This window comes from Spermophilus citellus (genome assembly GCF_964194105.1).
Source record: "Spermophilus citellus genome assembly, chromosome: X".
Taxonomy (NCBI): Eukaryota; Metazoa; Chordata; class Mammalia; order Rodentia; family Sciuridae; genus Spermophilus; species Spermophilus citellus.
This window is the reverse complement of record NC_138190.1, coordinates 146,288,976-146,306,902: the sequence shown is the minus strand read 5'-3', so window position 1 is coordinate 146,306,902 and position 17,927 is coordinate 146,288,976. Positions and strand designations below refer to the sequence as shown.

General features: G+C 56.4%; 2 protein-coding genes across 2 annotated transcripts; one reads left to right on the top strand and one right to left on the bottom strand.

Annotated features, from left to right (window-relative positions):
• Nucleotides 1-7,027: 7,027 nt before the first annotated feature.
• Nucleotides 7,028-8,479, top strand: LOC308639569 (paraneoplastic antigen-like protein 6B; the record flags this gene model as incomplete). The annotated part of the gene is made up of 2 exons (XM_081277768.1): nucleotides 7,028-7,988; nucleotides 8,250-8,479. 2 exons carry the CDS (start codon nucleotides 7,028-7,030, stop codon nucleotides 8,477-8,479), a joined length of 1,191 nt encoding a protein of 396 aa, XP_081133894.1.
• Nucleotides 8,480-13,988: 5,509 nt separating this feature from the next.
• Nucleotides 13,989-15,440, bottom strand: LOC308639568 (paraneoplastic antigen-like protein 6B; the record flags this gene model as incomplete). The annotated part of the gene is made up of 2 exons (XM_081277767.1): nucleotides 13,989-14,218; nucleotides 14,480-15,440. The coding sequence occupies 2 exons, from the start codon at nucleotides 15,438-15,440 to the stop codon at nucleotides 13,989-13,991; spliced, it is 1,191 nt and encodes a 396-aa protein (XP_081133893.1).
• Between the last annotated feature and the right edge of the window lie 2,487 nt (nucleotides 15,441-17,927).

The window sequence follows — 17,927 nt, the reverse complement described above, 5'->3', positions numbered from 1 at the left end:
ACTTCCGAGGCAAGTACTCTACCACTGAGCCACAACCACAACCCTGATCACAGGTCTTTTATTTAACCCTTTAGTGGATTTTTTAGTTAATGGTATAAGACAAAGCTCAAATTTCATTCTTCTAAATGTGAATATCCAGTTTCCACAGTACCATTTATTGAATAAACTGTCATTTTCCCAATGTGTGTTCTTTGTTTAAAATTGGTTGGCATAAGTGTGTAGATTTATTTCTGGGCTCAATTCTGTTCCACTGGTCTATTTTCTGTTGTTATGCAAGTACCATACTGTTTTGATTACTATACCTCTGTGATATCTTCTGTAATCAAGAAGTTTGATGTTTCCAACTTTGTTTTTCTCTTTCAAGACTGTTTTGGTTCCTTGGGGTGGACCATATGAATTCTAAAATTGTTTTTATTTCTATTTTGGTGAAAAATGCCTGAAAATGGCCATTCCATTTAGTCAGAAAGATTATTTATCATTAAAGAGTTCTGAAGTTACAAGAGGTAGACCCTGGATAGAGGGGTAGTATCCATCTATCTACCAGGCACATTGTGACCACAAACATGATATCACCCTTGTGAATACAGAAGCTCAGTCTTCAAAACACTACAACATATAACTGCACATGGGTGTATCATGCCCAACCTATAATTCTGTCACATAACTCCAAATGACAGATAAGGACTTAGAAGTTACATCCTCAAGCAAACACAGTGACACACAATCCTTCTTAACCTCAGAAAACATAGTTTCCTTCACAGCCACATCTATTTCAGATGTACATTCCTATAAATGCTGAAGACTGTACAGACTTTGTAACTAACAAAGACTGCTGTTGCTGTACAGAAGAGGTAAATCTTCCCAAAGAGACCATCTGAGGTACTTCACCAGACTAATTCCCAAGACAGGAAAAATATATGAATTAGCCACACAGAGATTATCATGCCTGTTTTTGCTTTTCAGAGAAATTGAGTCATTTACTATTATTCCTGTACCTAGTTTCAGTACTGAATATAAAGCTAAAGAGATGTATCCAGGTGCTTCCAAAGGTCAGAACTCCACTCATCATCATTCTAAGGTCATAGAACAATAGAAGGACTCACACCACATCCCTTACACATTCTCAAAAATTTACCTACCCTGAAGGTGGGAATACTATGATTAAAGCTGATACAGACATCATATGTAAGTCTATTCATGGACATTTATCATCTGTCTCATGTAAACAGTTACCACTACAAAGACTGGATCACAAGATAACCATAGGTTCAAATATATTTTCAAAAAAAAATTAGCACAGTTAATCAAAGTTATCAGAAAAAACCATATTCTGATGTTTCACAGAAACTCCATAATAAATGTACAGAAAACCCTTAAATATGAAGTAATTGAATCACGTGAACAGATATTAAGGTCAGTGTTTACCAGAGGTTCTGAGGAAGGATCCATTGCATTCCTTCCAGTCAGTTCCTGGTGGCCAGAGGTATTCCTTGGCTGAAGGCAGCTTCACTCTAAAATTCACTTGGCAAGTAACAAAGACTGCCTTGGGTTCGTGTCTGTCTCTGTATCCAAACTGGCCCTTTCCACAAGGACATCAGTCATCTTGGAGCGGAGGCCCACCCTCTTCCAGTATGACCTCGTCTAAATTTAACAAGTTACAACTGCAGCGACCCTATCTCCCAATAAGGTCACTTCCTGAGGTAGTGGGCGCTAGGACATCCCCATATGAATTTGCGGGAAGTGAGGGGGTGCCCAATTGAACCCATAACACTCAGGAAACCAGAACCACGGAGTCCCCCAGCTGCAGACAGGCGCACAAGTCACCGTGACCAGGTGCAACCATCTGAAGGCCTCTCTCCTGGAAGCTGTGGCCCTGCCCATAAACGCTGGTCAACTCCTGAGGCATCGCCAAACCCCACAGCTGCAGTGGGTAGGCCTGGCAGGCTCGGAGAGCAGAGAGAGCAGGGGCAGGGGACTCGGGCAGGGTCTGTGTCTTGCAGATTCCTGGAGAGAGGAGCCAGCTTCCCCCTCAGGATGCTGCCTAAAGAGGAAAGCGAGCCCACCCCTTGGGTTGGGAGAGCCATTGGCTCACGCACAGGGCGGGGGATCCTGGCAGCTGGAAGGAAGCATGGGAGAAAATATGCCAATGGAATTTAGCTGGCTGCAAGCTCACTGCAAGCCCAGTGGTGGGCTGCACGTGCTGTGAAGGGGATCTCAATCCCCAGCCTAGGCAGAGAGGAACTGCCCTGGGCCCAGAACTGTGAGAGATCAATATCTTTTCTTTATAAATTACCCGGATTCCGGTGTTGTGTTACAGCAGCACAAATGGACGAGGACGTACAGGCGAGTCCCCTTCTGGTGGGGTGCCAGCTTGCCATCTGGGGAGGGAGCCCCTGAAACCTGAAAGCATCTATCTGGTGGTGACATGCAAATCAGTGCCACCAGTAAGAACATGAACAGAGAGGATTCTGAGGTCCACTAGTGTGGCCAGGCAGAAGAAGTCCGTGGGAGAAGGAGGAGGATCTGCTGAACCAAGAGGAGGAAGAACCTGAAGAAGAGGAGGCTGCCACCATGGGCAGCTCTTGGGGTGGGGTGGGGTGGAGCGTGGCACACAGAGGAAGGAGGGAAGGCAAAGGCTGAAGGTAGGGATGAGCTGAGTGTGCTGGGGGCCAGCCCAAAGGGCCAATTCAGCAGGCATCAGATGAGAGGGGCTCGGGAACAGTGGCAGGGGAGGAGGACCCTAAGAGAAAGCCAACTGTGAGAGGTGAGGCAGGGCCGCCGACAAGGATGGGGACCTTGGGTTCACTCTAAGGAGATGGGGACCCAGGGGGAGTACACCTCAAGGGAAAGAACAGGGTCTGGTGGTGTTGCCAAGAGCTAGATCTCCCCAGCTGCCATGGGGATTGGGGAGTAGAGACGAGACTATGACAGGTTGGATCTGGGGGTGAGAAATAAAGGAGAGGAGGGAAGGAATCCTGCCATCCATCTTAGCTTGAGCAAGCAGGTGGAAGAGGAGCCCTATCTGGTGGTGATGCAGCTAGGGAAATCTGGGGAAGGAGCAAGTGCACTGAGAGGGGCAAAGCGCTCCAGTTTGCACACCTGAATTCCGAAATTCCCAGGGGGCATCCAAGTGGGCAGTTTGATGCACATGTGTGGAGCTCAGGGGAGGGCTTGTATCCAGACACGGAAGATCCCTTAGAGGCACTGAATGTCCCTGGGCTGAGCCTGGGAACCCTCCTCCACCATGCTGAGCCCCAGCAAATGAGGAGGAGGAAAAGGGGTTGGGCAGGGGAGGTCCAAGGACAAACAAAGTAAAAGCCAGCAGAGAGGGAGGAGGTCAATCTGAAGGGCGGGAATGGGTGGTTCCAGAAACCAGGGAAGGAAAGGGGTTGGGGAAGCCAGGAGAGCCAAGCCTGCTGAGAGGTGGAGACAAGGGGGCAGAGAAGTGACAAAGGAAAGACAGCTGAGGTGTCACAGCTCAAGCCCCCGTGAGGATGCAGGGAGATGAGCCCACACCCATACCCCAGACAGAGGCAGAGTCTTGGACTTGGAGTCAGCAGGGAAGGGAAGGAGGGAGAAGGTGGGAAGAGAGGGAGAGTAGAAAGAGGTGAGGCTGAAAACAGGACAAATGCTGGGCCAGTTGGTGACACTAGACCCACCCCAAGAATATTTCCCTGGGAGTGCTCTCCCTAGAGAAGGACCCCAGAAACATCATGGCTGAAACCAAGAAAGAGGGTGGCATGTGGTATAAGCCATGGCGAGTCTAACACTGAGGTCGAGGAGACAGAAATTCTCACGGTGGGTGTTAAGAGCAATAGTGGCTTGTATCAGAACAAGCAGTCTAGGTCCTCAAGGAAAAGGGGAGGGAGCAGACACATGAAGCCAACAGAGGAAGCTGGTTTGTGAGAGAAGACACCTGTTTCTTTGTTTGCACAGTGGGTCACTGTGGACCAGACACCTGACAGTGACAACTTAGGGGAGGAAAAGTTTGTTTTGAGGTCACATTTTCAGAGGTTCAGTCCATGGCTGGCCAGCCAGCTCCCTTGCTCTGGGCCTGAGAGTGAGGAAGAACATCATGGTGGAGGGGTGAGGTGGAGGAAAGCTGCTCACTTTGTGGCAGCCAGAAAGTAAAGAGACAGACGGAGAAGCCAGAGGGACAAGATATTGTCCCCAAGGGCACAGCCCCCAGTGACCCACCCCCTCCAATCATGCCTCACCTGCCTACAGTTACCACCCAGTAACAGCAGTCCTTTCAAATTATTAACTCATCAGATGGATTAATCCATGGATTAGGTTATAGCTCTCATAACGTAATGGCATCCCTTCTGAACATTCCTGCATTGACACAGGAGCTTTGTGGGGGGGGGCACCTCATATCCAAACCATAACCCCTAGCTTTTACCACTCCCAGCCCCCAGAAGGGGTGGAAACGCCTGGGGAGCAAGGGCAAGCCAAAGTCCAACCACGAGGCCAACTCCAATGTGATGTGCTTCTGGACAATGGCTGAGTGTTCAAAATGAGAATGCCTTCGACCTTGACGCTAGCAACTTTCTCCTGGAAGCAGGCCAACAATATGTCTCTGAGATGGGGAGGAGAGGAGTAAAGGAGATTGATGGAAGAGGAACAGGGAGTGTCCGGTGAACTTGTGGGAGGCTTCCCAACCTCGCCACTGACTCAGGGAATGCAAGGCACATGATGACCAGGTAGCATTTCTCCCCTTGGGATGGGCAAACTTCAAGGCTGAAGAGACCAAAGGTTGCTCAGGCCTTGGGGCTTGCAAGGACACTCCCATGCTGCGGGTGGGAGGGAACACAGACTTAGCCATTCACGGGAGAAAACCAGTGAGTAGCACATGGTCATGGCAGTGATGGGTACAACCCAAGACCCAGCATAGCCACTTCTTGACAAGGGCTATGTACACCCTGGAGCCTGCCTCACTGACTGCGGCTCAGAGAGGCACGTGGGACTTGGGCGGCAGCAGTGTCTGTAACAGCCCTACACTGGGAACAGCCCAAATGCCCCAATGCCTCAGGGGTGGTAGGACAACCATGCTGCCCTCCAGGCCAAGAGAGTGTTATGGTTTGGAAGTGAGGTGTCTCCCAAAAGCTCAGGTGTGAGAGAGTGCACGAAGGTTCAGAGGAGAAATGGTTGGGTTGTGAGAACCTTAACCCAACCAGTGAATTAATCCCCTGATCCAGATTAACTGAGTGGTAACTGAAGTGGTAGGGTGAGGCTGGAGGAGGCGGGAATTGAGGCATAGCTGTGGGGTATATATTTTGTATCTGGAGAGTGGAGTCTCTCTCTCTCCGCTTCCTGATCACCATGTGAGCTGCTTCCCTCTCCCACTCTCTTCTGCCATGATGTCCTACCTCACCTTGAGCCCCGGGGAATGCAGCCGGCTGTCCATAGCTGAGACGTCTGAAACCATGAAGGGACCCCAAATAAACTTTAACTGCCCTACACTTGTTCTGGTCAGGTCTTTCAGTCACAGCAGCGAAAAACCTGACTAAAACAGAGAGCAACGCCCCTCACCCCAAGCTCATCAAGCTGTGGAGGGCCCAGGGTGGGGGGGGGGACTTGAGCACCCTCCTCCCAGCTGAATGCCTCTTCCTACACACACTTAGGCAGAGGCCTTAGAGACCCCGGTTATGTCTCTGACAAGAAGAGGCAGGGACTCCAAAGGACAGGCAGTAAGATAATACAGGCCCAAGGAGAAGAAACTGGTTCAAAGCCGCAGAAACTGGTTCTTGGGCCTTGGGTCTTGGGTCTTGCAGCACGCACAGCAGGAAAGGCCTGGGCAAACCCAGGAGCTGGGTCACCCTCCTATGCGAGGGCAGTGAAGCACATAGGCCCGTGGTATACCCATCGTGCTCCAGTGGGATAGGCAGTGCCAGATAGATGGTGGACCCTCGGCAGGGTGGCATGGTGAACACACATTCCCGCACGTATCTACTTCATGGAAGCACACCTGGACCCGGTGCCCTGGCCTGGCCCTGAGACCAGAACAATCCTACCCTGGGTGGGGATGGAAAAAGGACTGCAGGCAAAGAAGCCCCAGAGGGCCTGCTCCCCACCCCTGGCCAGAACACAGAGCTGGTGGGCCCACCCCAGGCCGCTTCCTAGTGGACACCTTGGGCGCAGACCCCTCGCTGTGCTGGCGCCCCGAGGGCACATCCAGGAGGAGCAGGGGGCAGGGCTGGACCCAGACGGACGCGGGACCGGGTGGGGAGAGCCAAAGGCGTGGGGTCTCCAGACACCGACACCCAGACACCCCCTCCCCGGGGGGTGGGGGGCTCCACCTGTGCCAGGGCGGGGGCGGGGGAGGGAGGAGGAGCAGGTGACGTCACCCGCGGTCCCTGGGTGCCCGCGGCGGCGGCGACAGCCCGGCCGCGTGACCCGTGCGCGCCAATGGCCCGGCGGTCTCCGGGGCGACGCGGAGGGTCCGCGCTCCACCGCCACCGCGCCCCCGCCCCGCGTCCGCACTGCAGAGAGCGGTGGCGAGCAGGCGCCGGCGCACTGGCCCACGTGCCGCGCCGGGAGAGCGAGAGCTGGACGCAGAGCCAGCGACAGGGCGAGGGAACGAGGGGCGACCGACCCCGCCGCCGCCGCCGCCGCCGCTCTGCTCAGCCCGGAGGAGCCCGCGCCGCCGGGGCCCGGACCAGGGAGGACCCCGCCCCAGCAGGAGGTACCGTACCCCCGGGAGGGGCCGCTCGGGCCAGGGAGACCCCGCGGCCCTCCGCCCGTGCTGGCCCGGCCACAGCAGCCCGCGGGGCGGGGGGCGGCGTGGGAGGGTGCTGTGGCCCGCGGGGACCCTCGCGGGGTGGGGCGGGGGTCCGGGCACGAGGGGCGGCTGGGGTGGGAGTGGGGGGTTGGGCATTAACCTCGCTGTCGCCCCGTTCGCATTCACAGGTTGTGGAGACCTGGGCTGCTCTCCCCGATTCCTAGGCTCCCGCCCCTGGGTGTCTTCCCCCAGTGCCAGCCTGGTCAGCCCCTAATATCAGCCCCGCGTGGGCCGAAATTGTGGGCGATGGCGGTGACGATGCTGCAAGACTGGTGCAGGTGGATGGGCGTCAACGCTCGCAGGGGCCTGCTCATCCTGGGCATCCCAGAGGACTGTGATGAAGCTGAATTCCAAGAGTCCTTGGAGGCTGCCCTGTGGCCTATGGGCCACTTTACCGTGCTGGGCAAAGTGTTTCGCGAGGAGGATAACGCCACTGCGGCCCTGGTGGAGCTCGACCGGGAAGTCAACTATGCTTTGGTCCCTAGGGAAATCCCGGGCACCGGGGGCCCCTGGAACGTGGTCTTTGTGCCCCGTTGCTCAGGCGAGGAGTTTCTCGGTCGCGTGCTCCACTTCCTGGAGCAACAGGGGCAGACAGTGGAAAGCGTGGCCGGTGCGCTGGGTCTGGGGCTGCGCAGGGTGTGCTGGCTCCGATCTGTCAGTCAGGCGATCCAGCCCTGGGTGGAAACCGTGAGGTACCAGCGCCTGGGCCTGTTTTCCGGGAGGGACCAGCCAGCCCCTGGGGAGGAGTCCTTTGAGGCCTGGCTAGACCACACCACTGACATGCTGCATGTGTGGCAGGGGGTCTCTGAAAGGGAGAGGAGGAGGAGGCTGATCGAAGGCTTGAGAGGGACTGCCCTGCAGCTCGTGCATGGGCTCCTGGCGGAGAATCCCGCCAGGACTGCGCAGGACTGCCTGGCGGCCCTGATCCAGGTATTTGGAGACAACGAGTCCCAGGCCACCATCCGGGTGAAGTGTTTGACTGCTCAGCAGCGGTCAGGCGAGCGTCTCTCCACCTTTGTGTTGCGGCTGGAAGTCCTGTTGCAGAAAGCCATCGAGAAGGGGGCCCTGGCCAGGGCCTCTGCTGACCACGTGCGCCTGAGGCAGGTGCTCACCAGGGCCAACCTGATCGAGCCTCTGGATGAAGCCCTGAGGAAGCTGAGAATGATTGGGAGGTCTCCCACATTCCTGGAAATGCTGGGGCTAGTTCGTGAGTCTGAGGCATGGGAGGCCAGTCTAGCCGGGAGCGTGAGAGCCCCGGCAGAGGAAGGGGCTGGTGCCCCGGCTGATGCCCAGGCAGATGCCAGGGCCAATGCTAATGCAGAGGATGAGAAGGTGGAGAAGGAGGAAGAGGAGGTGGACCAACAGCAGCAGGAAGAGGTGGTGGTGGAGGAGGAGCAGGAGGAGGAGGAGGAGGAGGAGGAGGGGCAAAGGGAAGACCAAGGCAATGATCATGCTCCTGTGGGCCCAGGCCAGGCAGGACCCACTGAGGCCCCAGGAGGCCCTGCCCCAGCTCAGATGGGCAGTGCTTCTGATGCCAGCCCAGGAGGGCCTGGTTGTGGGCCAGAGAGCCTGGCCCAGGCAGAAGAGCAGGAAGCTGAGGAGCCCGTGCTGGAGGGGCTCAAGGACATCCCAGAGGAGTCAGGAAATGAGGATGGGGCTGGGGAGACTGGCCACCCCGAGTCTGCCCCAGGTGAATAGGCTCAGAAGGCCCAGGGGCTCCTCTCCTCTCAGGCAGCAGAACCTTGGAGGGAGGGGCAGGACTCACACCAGGGCCTACCCTCACCCCACATCAGGAGCAGGGCCCAGGGAAGGGCTCACCCAGCCCAAACCAAGCCCCTGGATCCCCCCAGCTCCCCAAAGGGGCCCTGGCCACCACCGCCACCAGGCTTTTCCATTGACCCCAAAGACCATATTTTCCACCAGATGGAGCGAGGAGAGGTGCCCCTCCTCATGGAAGCCCCAAACCCAAACCCTGCCAGTCTAGGGCTGCAGGCCTGGAAATGGGGAGAGGGGCTGAGGTCACCTGCCACCTGCACTGGACTGGGAGACGTCGGGGAAAGAGAGTCCATCTCAAGGGTGCCAGCTGCCTGGCTCTCCCAACAGGCAAAACCCCAACCCGATTCACCATCCCCGGGGCAGGGTGCTCCTGTCCCTGTCCCTGGAGGTCCACCTTATCTGTAAGCCCCATAGTGACCCACCTCAAGCAAACGCCCACCCCCACGCTAGCCATCGTTCCTGTGCAAAGCCGTGAGGTGTGTGTCAACCCCGGGCAGAGGACCGTGCCCTCGCGGCCGGCCACCTCCAGGCCCGGGCACGTGCCGTGAGCTTGCGGGCGAGCCAAGGCTCTGCTCGCTCCTGTCCAGTGTCGTGAACTCAACCTCTGCTTTCTCGGTGTAGATCTAGGCCAGCTGCCTGCCGCTTGTTCTCGTGGAGATGTGTGTGTGTTCTTATCTGAGCAGCTCCCCCCAGGAGGCCCTGAGCCCAGTCCCCAGGAGTCGGAGACGGGAGCCGGCGGGAAGGATGGACGGCTAGGGCGTGGTGGACGCTCACCCCCTCGGTGATCAAGACCGCGGCCTCACCTCGGGCAGGAAGCACTGGACCTTAGATGGAGGGGGAGGGCCAGGGTCTGTGCTTTGACGTTCCACCCCCGTTGTTCCTTGTGACTCAGTTTCCTTGGTTTGGGGGGGGGGCTTCCCTGTTATGCTTTCCACTGTCCTGTGACCGTTCTGTGCCAGCCATAGGGCAAGGGCCACCCCACAGCAAGTCAGCCCTTCAGGGGGCTCCCGGAATGGAAGTGAGTGTTCATTGCCAGAGGCCATTGTCCTGGCAAGAGGCAGATCTGGGGTCCTCAGAAAGGGAGACTGTGGTGGGAGGGCCCCAGCGTGGAGACAGAGGAGGCTCCTCGTCTGCAGCCCCAGGAGGGGGAGGCCCGGGACCTGTGGCCTCGAGTGGTCGTGAAGAGTCCCTTTAGGTGTTGTCATCCCTTCTCTTCGATGGTTTCTGTAAATGTTTCTCTTCAATAAATCTCATGGATGTTCCAGCCAAGTTTTTTGCTTCCTTTAGGGATGGGACAGGTTGGAATGGAGGGGACAACTTTGGCAGGGTTAAAATGTTGGGGTATGTGTGGGGCAAGGACCATGACAAGCTGTTGGGATCTTGGCTGGCAGGTTCTGGATGACAGGATGCTGTTGGTTGTGGGTGGGCACTGTCTTTCTGGCTCCCCAGGGCACTTGGGAATAAGTGGGTTAGGCATTGAAGGGAGGCCACAAGACCACAGGATTCCCAGCAGTGCACGGGGGTGGAGGCGGTGGGAATCAGGGCATCCAGGCAGGTCAGACAGGCCACGCGTTTGCTCCCCGGGTAGCAGACAAGGTCAGGGAAGGGCCGTAGAAGGGCCCTGGCATGAGGTCAGATGTCCCCAGCAGGAGCTGTGTGCAAGACCAGTAGGGCAGGGGTGACATTCTCCAAACCACTCCACCTGCTTTTGCCTTCCTCAGGTAGCCAACAGGTGGCCATTGCTAGCTCAGACCATCTCCACTGTACAGATGATGGACACAGTGTTCTGAGTATTTAAAGAGCAATCGTCAGAAAATCTGGGCTGTGCAAATCCTCTGCAGGATGTTTGCATCTAGATATACCAATAATCCTTCTATGCTGCTGACTGTAGCCATGCAGAGATGTGTCTTCAGGGACCGTGAGCACACTTGGGCAGTGGGATTGTTTTGTGGTGTGTGTAGAAGCAATAGTAGCTGACCAATCATTAGGTTATCCCTGTAGTGTCCTTGATGCACAGGCCTTGGCCTTTGTATCTGGGTCTCAGACATGTCACGTTGGAGCATCTTGCAGGAACAGAGCATAGCCCCCAGCTGCACTATCCTCTACCTGCCTTCTGGAGGCACTGTGGTGTGCCTGGCATATCTACCCTATGTGTTTTAGCAAGGCCATGAGTAACCCAAGCCATGTTTTTGATGCAGACATAGGAGTTTCAATTCTTCCAAAATTGCATGGGAATATTTGGAGTGTTAACAACAATAAGCACAATCTCAAAAGGCATATCATTCTCCAAATGCTACTTCTCCATTTCACTGGCATGGCAAGTGAGAAAGGCATCTTGCATGATGAGCTGTGTCATGCATGCCATCTTACTACTGTAGAGCATTGGTAATGTGGCTTCTTACAGATAAAGTTCTTTTAGGCATCTGTTTTCACAATAGTGAAGTTTCATTTTCATTGAAGATCTGCTCAGACAAGTGATTTTCATCCACAAACATCTTATTTAGCATTTCTGATAATCATTCAGCTATGTTCATATAACCCTGTGCAGACTCAGTGCACACTTTCACGTTATGTAATGAACAATGACTCTAGAACTGTTTAAACCACCTGAAGCTTGCTTTATGATCACCATCATAGTGGGGTCCACCCTTTAGACATATAAGATGAAATATATGCTGTGGCCATGATCCTCATGGGGCTTCAAGGAAGATTCTGATCTTTAGAAGTTTCTTCATATCAGATATACATCCTTCCTGAATTTTTGTTATCCTTTGGGATTCAATAATGTAGGGTTTTTTTTTTTTTAACAGTTTCCATTACTTTGTTCTTGTCCTTCAAGATGATAGCTATGGTGAAATGGGACATGAATTGAGATAAATAACCATCACTGATGTGCCACATCAGTCCTATGTTGTGTTCTCTTTCATTTCCCTATCAACCACCAATATAGCCCCTTACTGATAACATTACAGAGGATTTTCTATTCTCAGTGGCCATGATGAATAAAACAAGAGATTATCTCAAGCACAGGAGAAAATGGTGCAATCAACAGACACAGTAAATAAGAGATGTGTGCTTTTACATTATAATGATAAACACACACACAAATGCATATGGAATATACATTTAAATGATAAAATATACAGTAAATACAAAAATCAGTCAGAGATATTTATTATCATTATCAATCATTATGTCCTATACATATTTTCATGTGTTATACTTTATGAAACTGGCAGCAGATAAGGCTTACGTACACAGGCATTGCCACAAACTCTAGGGTTACAAAAGCATGGCTCCAAAATTACTACATGACACAAATTTTTTAGCTGCATTGTAATATTATTAATTTTTTTGAATTTTTTTAATATTTATTTTTTAGTTCTCGGCAGACACAACATCTTTGTTTGTATGTGGTGCTGAGGATCGAACCCAGGCCGCACGCATGCCAGACAAGCGCGCTACCGCGTGAGCCACATCCCCAGCCCCTGCATTGTAATATTATGGGAATACCTTCTTACATACCATTGGTTATTGACAGAAATGTTCTAACATAAAATATGATTTAATTTTTTTAATATTTATTTTTTAGTTTTAGGTTTACACAATATCTTTATTTACATTTATGTGATGCTGACGATCGAACCCAGAGCCTCATGCATGCTAGGCAAGCACTATACCATTGAGCCACCACCACACAGCTCCTGCTGGGGACATCTGACCTCATGCCAGGGCCCTTCTACGGCCCTTCCCTGACCTTGTCTGCTACCCGGGGAGCAAACGCGTGGCCTGTCTGACCTGCCTGGATGCCCTGATTCCCACCGCCTCCACCCCCGTGCACTGCTGGGAATCCTGTGGTCTTGTGGCCTCCCTTCAATGCCTAACCCACTTATTCCCAAGTGCCCTGGGGAGCCAGAAAGACAGTGCCCACCCACAACCAACAGCATCCTGTCATCCAGAACCTGCCAGCCAAGATCCCAACAGCTTGTCATGGTCCTTGCCCCACACATACCCCAACATTTTAACCCTGCCAAAGTTGTCCCCTCCATTCCAACCTGTCCCATCCCTAAAGGAAGCAAAAAACTTGGCTGGAACATCCATGAGATTTATTGAAGAGAAACATTTACAGAAACCATCGAAGAGAAGGGATGACAACACCTAAAGGGACTCTTCACGACCACTCGAGGCCACAGGTCCCGGGCCTCCCCCTCCTGGGGCTGCAGACGAGGAGCCTCCTCTGTCTCCACGCTGGGGCCCTCCCACCACAGTCTCCCTTTCTGAGGACCCCAGATCTGCCTCTTGCCAGGACAATGGCCTCTGGCAATGAACACTCACTTCCATTCCGGGAGCCCCCTGAAGGGCTGACTTGCTGTGGGGTGGCCCTTGCCCTATGGCTGGCACAGAACGGTCACAGGACAGTGGAAAGCATAACAGGGAAGCCCCCCCCCCAAACCAAGGAAACTGAGTCACAAGGAACAACGGGGGTGGAACGTCAAAGCACAGACCCTGGCCCTCCCCCTCCATCTAAGGTCCAGTGCTTCCTGCCCGAGGTGAGGCCGCGGTCTTGATCACCGAGGGGGTGAGCGTCCACCACGCCCTAGCCGTCCATCCTTCCCGCCGGCTCCCGTCTCCGACTCCTGGGGACTGGGCTCAGGGCCTCCTGGGGGGAGCTGCTCAGATAAGAACACACACACATCTCCACGAGAACAAGCGGCAGGCAGCTGGCCTAGATCTACACCGAGAAAGCAGAGGTTGAGTTCACGACACTGGACAGGAGCGAGCAGAGCCTTGGCTCGCCCGCAAGCTCACGGCACGTGCCCGGGCCTGGAGGTGGCCGGCCGCGAGGGCACGGTCCTCTGCCCGGGGTTGACACACACCTCACGGCTTTGCACAGGAACGATGGCTAGCGTGGGGGTGGGCGTTTGCTTGAGGTGGGTCACTATGGGGCTTACAGATAAGGTGGACCTCCAGGGACAGGGACAGGAGCACCCTGCCCCGGGGATGGTGAATCGGGTTGGGGTTTTGCCTGTTGGGAGAGCCAGGCAGCTGGCACCCTTGAGATGGACTCTCTTTCCCCGACGTCTCCCAGTCCAGTGCAGGTGGCAGGTGACCTCAGCCCCTCTCCCCATTTCCAGGCCTGCAGCCCTAGACTGGCAGGGTTTGGGTTTGGGGCTTCCATGAGGAGGGGCACCTCTCCTCGCTCCATCTGGTGGAAAATATGGTCTTTGGGGTCAATGGAAAAGCCTGGTGGCGGTGGTGGCCAGGGCCCCTTTGGGGAGCTGGGGGGATCCAGGGGCTTGGTTTGGGCTGGGTGAGCCCTTCCCTGGGCCCTGCTCCTGATGTGGGGTGAGGGTAGGCCCTGGTGTGAGTCCTGCCCCTCCCTCCAAGGTTCTGCTGCCTGAGAGGAGAGGAGCCCCTGGGCCTTCTGAGCCTATTCACCTGGGGCAGACTCGGGGTGGCCAGTCTCCCCAGCCCCATCCTCATTTCCTGACTCCTCTGGGATGTCCTTGAGCCCCTCCAGCACGGGCTCCTCAGCTTCCTGCTCTTCTGCCTGGGCCAGGCTCTCTGGCCCACAACCAGGCCCTCCTGGGCTGGCATCAGAAGCACTGCCCATCTGAGCTGGGGCAGGGCCTCCTGGGGCCTCAGTGGGTCCTGCCTGGCCTGGGCCCACAGGAGCATGATCATTGCCTTGGTCTTCCCTTTGCCCCTCCTCCTCCTCCTCCTCCTCCTCCTGCTCCTCCTCCACCACCACCTCTTCCTGCTGCTGTTGGTCCACCTCCTCTTCCTCCTTCTCCACCTTCTCATCCTCTGCATTAGCATTGGCCCTGGCATCTGCCTGGGCATCAGCCGGGGCACCAGCCCCTTCCTCTGCCGGGGCTCTCACGCTCCCGGCTAGACTGGCCTCCCATGCCTCAGACTCACGAACTAGCCCCAGCATTTCCAGGAATGTGGGAGACCTCCCAATCATTCTCAGCTTCCTCAGGGCTTCATCCAGAGGCTCGATCAGGTTGGCCCTGGTGAGCACCTGCCTCAGGCGCACGTGGTCAGCAGAGGCCCTGGCCAGGGCCCCCTTCTCGATGGCTTTCTGCAACAGGACTTCCAGCCGCAACACAAAGGTGGAGAGACGCTCGCCTGACCGCTGCTGAGCAGTCAAACACTTCACCCGGATGGTGGCCTGGGACTCGTTGTCTCCAAATACCTGGATCAGGGCCGCCAGGCAGTCCTGCGCAGTCCTGGCGGGATTCTCCGCCAGGAGCCCATGCACGAGCTGCAGGGCAGTCCCTCTCAAGCCTTCGATCAGCCTCCTCCTCCTCTCCCTTTCAGAGACCCCCTGCCACACATGCAGCATGTCAGTGGTGTGGTCTAGCCAGGCCTCAAAGGACTCCTCCCCAGGGGCTGGCTGGTCCCTCCCGGAAAACAGGCCCAGGCGCTGGTACCTCACGGTTTCCACCCAGGGCTGGATCGCCTGACTGACAGATCGGAGCCAGCACACCCTGCGCAGCCCCAGACCCAGCGCACCGGCCACGCTTTCCACTGTCTGCCCCTGTTGCTCCAGGAAGTGGAGCACGCGACCGAGAAACTCCTCGCCTGAGCAACGGGGCACAAAGACCACGTTCCAGGGGCCCCCGGTGCCCGGGATTTCCCTAGGGACCAAAGCATAGTTGACTTCCCGGTCGAGCTCCACCAGGGCCGCAGTGGCGTTATCCTCCTCGCGAAACACTTTGCCCAGCACGGTAAAGTGGCCCATAGGCCACAGGGCAGCCTCCAAGGACTCTTGGAATTCAGCTTCATCACAGTCCTCTGGGATGCCCAGGATGAGCAGGCCCCTGCGAGCGTTGACGCCCATCCACCTGCACCAGTCTTGCAGCATCGTCACCGCCATCGCCCACAATTTCGGCCCACGCGGGGCTGATATTAGGGGCTGACCAGGCTGGCACTGGGGGAAGACACCCAGGGGCGGGAGCCTAGGAATCGGGGAGAGCAGCCCAGGTCTCCACAACCTGTGAATGCGAACGGGGCGACAGCGAGGTTAATGCCCAACCCCCCACTCCCACCCCAGCCGCCCCTCGTGCCCGGACCCCCGCCCCACCCCGCGAGGGTCCCCGCGGGCCACAGCACCCTCCCACGCCGCCCCCCGCCCCGCGGGCTGCTGTGGCCGGGCCAGCACGGGCGGAGGGCCGCGGGGTCTCCCTGGCCCGAGCGGCCCCTCCCGGGGGTACGGTACCTCCTGCTGGGGCGGGGTCCTCCCTGGTCCGGGCCCCGGCGGCGCGGGCTCCTCCGGGCTGAGCAGAGCGGCGGCGGCGGCGGCGGCGGGGTCGGTCGCCCCTCGTTCCCTCGCCCTGTCGCTGGCTCTGCGTCCAGCTCTCGCTCTCCCGGCGCGGCACGTGGGCCAGTGCGCCGGCGCCTGCTCGCCACCGCTCTCTGCAGTGCGGACGCGGGGCGGGGGCGCGGTGGCGGTGGAGCGCGGACCCTCCGCGTCGCCCCGGAGACCGCCGGGCCATTGGCGCGCACGGGTCACGCGGCCGGGCTGTCGCCGCCGCCGCGGGCACCCAGGGACCGCGGGTGACGTCACCTGCTCCTCCTCCCTCCCCCGCCCCCGCCCTGGCACAGGTGGAGCCCCCCACCCCCCGGGGAGGGGGTGTCTGGGTGTCGGTGTCTGGAGACCCCACGCCTTTGGCTCTCCCCACCCGGTCCCGCGTCCGTCTGGGTCCAGCCCTGCCCCCTGCTCCTCCTGGATGTGCCCTCGGGGCGCCAGCACAGCGAGGGGTCTGCGCCCAAGGTGTCCACTAGGAAGCGGCCTGGGGTGGGCCCACCAGCTCTGTGTTCTGGCCAGGGGTGGGGAGCAGGCCCTCTGGGGCTTCTTTGCCTGCAGTCCTTTTTCCATCCCCACCCAGGGTAGGATTGTTCTGGTCTCAGGGCCAGGCCAGGGCACCGGGTCCAGGTGTGCTTCCATGAAGTAGATACGTGCGGGAATGTGTGTTCACCATGCCACCCTGCCGAGGGTCCACCATCTATCTGGCACTGCCTATCCCACTGGAGCACGATGGGTATACCACGGGCCTATGTGCTTCACTGCCCTCGCATAGGAGGGTGACCCAGCTCCTGGGTTTGCCCAGGCCTTTCCTGCTGTGCGTGCTGCAAGACCCAAGACCCAAGGCCCAAGAACCAGTTTCTGCGGCTTTGAACCAGTTTCTTCTCCTTGGGCCTGTATTATCTTACTGCCTGTCCTTTGGAGTCCCTGCCTCTTCTTGTCAGAGACATAACCGGGGTCTCTAAGGCCTCTGCCTAAGTGTGTGTAGGAAGAGGCATTCAGCTGGGAGGAGGGTGCTCAAGTCCCCCCCCCCACCCTGGGCCCTCCACAGCTTGATGAGCTTGGGGTGAGGGGCGTTGCTCTCTGTTTTAGTCAGGTTTTTCGCTGCTGTGACTGAAAGACCTGACCAGAACAAGTGTAGGGCAGTTAAAGTTTATTTGGGGTCCCTTCATGGTTTCAGACGTCTCAGCTATGGACAGCCGGCTGCATTCCCCGGGGCTCAAGGTGAGGTAGGACATCATGGCAGAAGAGAGTGGGAGAGGGAAGCAGCTCACATGGTGATCAGGAAGCGGAGAGAGAGAGACTCCACTCTCCAGATACAAAATATATACCCCACAGCTATGCCTCAATTCCCGCCTCCTCCAGCCTCACCCTACCACTTCAGTTACCACTCAGTTAATCTGGATCAGGGGATTAATTCACTGGTTGGGTTAAGGTTCTCACAACCCAACCATTTCTCCTCTGAACCTTCGTGCACTCTCTCACACCTGAGCTTTTGGGAGACACCTCACTTCCAAACCATAACACTCTCTTGGCCTGGAGGGCAGCATGGTTGTCCTACCACCCCTGAGGCATTGGGGCATTTGGGCTGTTCCCAGTGTAGGGCTGTTACAGACACTGCTGCCGCCCAAGTCCCACGTGCCTCTCTGAGCCGCAGTCAGTGAGGCAGGCTCCAGGGTGTACATAGCCCTTGTCAAGAAGTGGCTATGCTGGGTCTTGGGTTGTACCCATCACTGCCATGACCATGTGCTACTCACTGGTTTTCTCCCGTGAATGGCTAAGTCTGTGTTCCCTCCCACCCGCAGCATGGGAGTGTCCTTGCAAGCCCCAAGGCCTGAGCAACCTTTGGTCTCTTCAGCCTTGAAGTTTGCCCATCCCAAGGGGAGAAATGCTACCTGGTCATCATGTGCCTTGCATTCCCTGAGTCAGTGGCGAGGTTGGGAAGCCTCCCACAAGTTCACCGGACACTCCCTGTTCCTCTTCCATCAATCTCCTTTACTCCTCTCCTCCCCATCTCAGAGACATATTGTTGGCCTGCTTCCAGGAGAAAGTTGCTAG